This window comes from Calidris pugnax, unplaced genomic scaffold, assembly GCF_001431845.1.
Source record: "Calidris pugnax isolate Ruff unplaced genomic scaffold, ASM143184v1 scaffold540, whole genome shotgun sequence".
Classification (NCBI taxonomy): Eukaryota; Metazoa; Chordata; class Aves; order Charadriiformes; family Scolopacidae; genus Calidris; species Calidris pugnax.
Window position 1 is genome coordinate 55,917 of NW_015091579.1, and position 4,870 is coordinate 60,786.

Consider the following 4,870-nt stretch of genomic DNA (forward strand, 5'->3'; position numbering starts at 1 on the left):
GGGGCTCCCTCCTCCGCCGGGGGGTGACCCACCGGGGCCACCGCTCCCCTCTGCTCCTCGCCCCCGCCGGGATCCGAACCCTCAGCCTGGAGCCGCCATGGGCCGCGCCGCGGGGCACGCTGGGAGTTGTAGTCCATTACCGCGCCCCCGCCCGGCCAGCCCCGCCCCCGGCGGACTACAACTCCCAGGCGGCGCCAGAGCCCGGTGAAGCTGAGGGGAGAACAGCCAAGATGAACGCGGTGTTGGCCGTCAAGCAGTATGTCTCCAAGATGATCGAGGACAGCGGGCCGGGAATGAAGGTCCTGCTCATGGACCGGGAGACGGTGAGCGGCGGGGCCGGGGCGGCGGGGAGGGGAAGGCACGGCGGGGCAGGGAAGGCCCAGGCCCGAGGCCCAGCCCCGAGGCCCAGCCCGGGGTGATGGGCGCCATCCCCTCCCTCAGACCGGCGTGGTGAGCATGGTGTACACCCAGTCCGAGATCCTGCAGAAGGAAGTGTACCTCTTTGAGCGCCTCGACTCCCCCAACAGGGAGGCCATGAAGCACCTCAAGGCCATCTGCTTCCTGAGGCCCACCAAGGTAGGGACCCGCGGGGCTGAGGGGGGGGATACCCCCCGGGGGGGGGGTTACAGGCCCCTTGGGTGGTCATATCCAAAGGGTGGTGGTCAATGGCTCCACGTCCAGATGGAGATCAGTGACAACTGGTCCCCTACTGGGACTAGATCATTGTCTTCATTGGTCACATTGATGGTGGGACCAAGAGGACCCTCATCGGTGACCAGTGGTCCCCTACTGGGACCAGATCAATGTCTTCATTGGTCACATTGATGGTGGGACCAAGAGGACCCTCAGTGGGTTCCAGGTGACACCGAGCTGTGTGGGGCAGTGACACCCCTGAGGGACAGGGTGGCATCAGAGGGACCTGAAGAGGTGGCCCCGTGGATGGCCACGAGCTGACAATGTGCCCTGGTGGCCAAGGAGTGAGAGGACCCTCAGAGGGTTCCAGGTGACACCAAGCTGCGTTGGGCAGTGACACCCCTGAGGGATGGGGTGGCATCAGAGGGACCTGGAGAGGTGGCCCCGTGGATGCCCATGAGCTGACAATGTGCCCTGGTGGCCAAGGAGGCCAATGGCATCCTGGGGGGCATCAGGAAGAGTTGGGGGTGACCTGCTGGGGAGCAGCTCTGAGGAGAAAGACCTGGGAGTCCTGGGGGACAACAGGATGCCCAGGAGCCAGCAATGGTGGCCAAGGAGGCCAATGGCATCCTAGGGGGCGTGAGGAAGAGCATGGAGAACTTCAAGGGAGGTCATCCTGCCCCTCTGCTCTGCCCTGGGGAGGTCCCAGCTGGAGCACTGGGACCAGTTGTGGGCTCCCCAGTTCCAGAAGGACAGGGAAGTGCTGGAGAGGGTCCAGCAACTGGTGGGGATGGAGAGGGGGCACGGGTCACTCCAAACCCTTCTTCATCAACGTTTTTCAAATCTGCTCTCCCCGGGGCTGTTTTCATCCAGGAGAACGTGGAATTCCTCATTCAGGAGCTGCGGAGGCCGAAGTACAGCATCTATTTCATCTGTGAGTGTGTCCCCCGTTCTGCCCCGTGACTCTGACCCCTCAGAGACCCTGAGGGTCGGTGGAAAACACAGATGCGAGACACTGTCACTGCTAAAATCCTCAGAAAGTGTGAATTTTACTTTTTATGCTACTTTGGTCACCAAATTCTTTTAGCCAAGGGTTTTATGTAGAGGAGAAAGTGGTTAAACCGAAGCAACTCCTAAGGGGTCGTTATAAAGCGACACCATAAATCTGGATTTCTCCCATATGGCTTATCCCAGAAAATTTTTGAGAGTTTAAAGCTTCATGTTGCTTCAAAAATATGAAAAAAGGGTGATGCTGGGGGTAAAATGCCTTTTTTCTTAAAGGAAAACAGATGCGCAGGGGGAGAGACTGGCCCAGCTTTTTGAAGGTAAATAATTTGGGGTAGAACTCCCATCCCAGTGTTGGACCGGAGACGGGTGTTTGTCACCTCCTGCTCACGCCCCACACAATATTGGGTGCTTTTGGAGCTGAAATGGAACAATTCCAGCGGGTTTTGTCTCCAGTGGCTCTGGGAATTGAGCTGGAGTGGCCTCTAGATGTCATCACGGCTCCGCAGGAAGGGGGTGACCTGCAGCAGAGCCGAGGGGGCTCAGCAGAGTGACTCTTGCTGTGTCCAGCCATTTATTATTGGTTGTTTTTTAATATGATGGTGCTTAATTGGGGAAATGTGGGGGTAGGAGAGGCCACGGGGCGTCGAATCCGTCGCTGATCGTTGGCTCCGGGGGCAGAAAGTCGGATGGGGAATTAGCTCGGAGCATCCGTGTGAAGTTTGATAACTCCAGGTGGAATTTGGGGATGGCTGTTGGGATCTGCTCCTGTCCCAGGGGGGGTAAAAAAAGCCCTGTCACCCTGTTCTGTGGCATCGTCACCCGTCACTGGTGGAGCCCAACTGTTCTTCTTGCTCTTGTTTCCTTCCAGATTTCAGTAACGTCATCAGTAAGAGCGACGTCAAGTCATTAGCTGAGGCTGACGAACAGGAGGTTGTGGCCGAAGTTCAGGTGAATTTTTGAACCTTTTCAGTCAATCCCCTAATTCCAAAAGCACCGGCAAAGCGAAGGTACGAGGTGTGGCCCGTGAGAGGACTGTAGTTTTTGAGGAGCGTGAAGCAGCATCTTGCAACAGTCTGGGGTGGAAGATAAAACGAAGGTACACGGGGGATTAAAAAGGAAAAAGAAATCAGAAAAAAAAGAAATAAAAACTGTCCCCTGTTTCTCCCTCCGCTCTGGTTTTCAGAGCTGCTCCTGCTTCTGGTTTGTGGTGTTGATGGAGGGGTCCGTGCTCGAGGAATACCCACAGCAAATGGGCAGTGGGGTGGGCAGTGGGAGCATAGGGATTCCAGAGGTTCCTCCTGGAGGAAGGAGAGATGAGTAGAGTCAAGGAGAGTGTGCATTGCTTGGGATTTTTAGCCTTAACGTGGCCGGTGCTGGAGCAGGGAAGGCTCTTTTTAGGCTGAAGAAGGGTTGGCAGGAGACCTGACTCTTTGCTTTTCGCTCGTTGGCAGGAGTTCTACGGCGATTACATCGCGGTGAATCCCCACGTCTTTTCTCTCAACCTCTTGGGCTGCTGCCAGGTATGAAAAAGGGAAAAAAAAAACCAAACAAAAAAGCTTGGGTTATGGTCGACGGTCTTGGGTTATGGTCAACGGTCTTGGGTTATGGTCGACGGTCTTGGGTTATGGGTGGGCAGTGGGAGCATAGGGATTCCAGAGGTTCCTCCTGGAGGAAGGAGAGATGAGTAGAGTCAAGGAGAGTGTGCATTGCTTGGGATTTTTAGCCTTAACGTGGCCGGTGCTGGAGCAGGGAAGGCTCTTTTTAGGCTGAAGAAGGGTTGGCAGGAGACCTGACTCTTTGCTTTTCGCTCGTTGGCAGGAGTTCTACGGCGATTACATCGCGGTGAATCCCCACGTCTTTTCTCTCAACCTCTTGGGCTGCTGCCAGGTATGAAAAAGGGAAAAAAAAAACCAAACAAAAAAGCTTGGGTTATGGTCGACGGTCTTGGGTTATGATCGAAGGTCTTGGGTTATGATCGATGGTCTTGGGTTATGGTCAGTGGTCTTGGGTTATGATCGATGGCCTTGGGTTGTGGTCAATGGTCTTGGGTTGTGGTCGATGGTCTTGGGTTGTGGTCGATGGTCTTGGGTTATGATCGATGGCCTTGGGTTATGATCGATGGTCTTGGGTTATGGTTGATGGTCTTGGGTTATGGTTGATGGCCTTGGGTTATGGTCAGTGGTCTTGGGTTGTGGTCGATGGTCTTGGGTTATGGTCGATGGCCTTGGATTATGATCGATGGTCTTGGGTTATGGTCAATGGTCTTGGTGTGTGGTTAATGGCCTTGGTTTGTGGTTACTGGGGAAACCTACTGGGTTACTGGGGAAACCAGTAGCCCCAAGAAGCTGGGCGCGGTGGAGGGCTGCCCCACAAGGAGGTGGGGAAGCCTCTGTGTGCCTGTTCCTCCAGTCAAACTATATTTTACCATAAAACTTGAAGACTTGGACATAAGATTTGACCTGAGCTCCGAATTGAAGCCTCTGTGCGCTTGTTCCTCCAGTCAAACTATATTTTACCATAAAACTTGAAGACTTGGACATAAGATTTGACCTGAGAAGGAGTTTGGGGATGGTGGGGCCGTACTGGATGCAGCTTTTCCTCGCAGGGCCGGAGCTGGGACCCGGCGGCGTTGGCCAGGACCACTCAAGGACTGACAGCTCTGCTCTTATCCCTGAAGAAATGCCCCATGATCCGGTACCAGCTCTCCTCCGAGCCGGCCAAGCGGCTCGCTGAGTGCGTGAAGGTACGGCCAGAACCCGCAGCCACGTGAAATAAGTGCAACAACCCACTTACATTTTCTTTAATTTTTTTACGTTTTGATCCAGTTGAGAAAAAGACCCCTTTTCCAATCCATTTGTGTTGTCGCATCCCTTGCCTCTGCCTGCTCCCAGCCACAGAGCAGGGAAAAACCGTATTTTCACTGAATTTCACTGAATTTTAGAGTTGGAAGGGACCATAGAGATCATCTAGTCCAACTCCCCTGCTGAAGCAGGATTGCCCAGAGCTAGAGCATGTTACTCAGGAGCATCCAGGCGGGTCTTGAAAATCTCCAAAAGAAGGGGACTCCACTAAAAGGGGACTCCACACCCTCCCTGGGCAGCCTCTTCCAGGGCTCTGTCACCCTCACCGTGAAGAAGTTTCTCCTCAGATTTGAGTGGAACCTCTTCTGGTCCAACTTGTGCCCGTTGCCCCTCGTCCTCTCACTGGGAACCACTGAAAAGAGTCTGGC

The 4,870-nt window shown here is 54.7% G+C and overlaps 1 protein-coding gene across 4 annotated transcripts in view; it reads left to right on the forward strand.

Annotated features, from left to right (window-relative positions):
• Positions 1-193: 193 nt before the first annotated feature.
• VPS45 (vacuolar protein sorting 45 homolog (S. cerevisiae)) overlaps positions 194-4,870 on the forward strand; it is a 41,108-nt gene continuing 36,431 nt past the window's right edge. For 3 of the 4 annotated variants that reach the window (XM_014961784.1, XM_014961787.1, XM_014961783.1), the window contains exons 1-6: positions 194-323; positions 442-576; positions 1,507-1,567; positions 2,510-2,589; positions 3,093-3,161; positions 4,247-4,384. In XM_014961784.1, the coding sequence (XP_014817270.1) occupies positions 231-323; positions 442-576; positions 1,507-1,567; positions 2,510-2,589; positions 3,093-3,161; positions 4,247-4,384 (576 nt within the window). In that variant the 5' untranslated portion in view covers positions 194-230. Of the gene's footprint in view, positions 324-441; positions 577-1,506; positions 1,568-2,509; positions 2,590-3,092; positions 3,162-3,459; positions 3,529-4,246; positions 4,385-4,870 lie in introns of all 4 variants that reach the window. The other variant, XM_014961786.1, reaches the window with a different exon arrangement.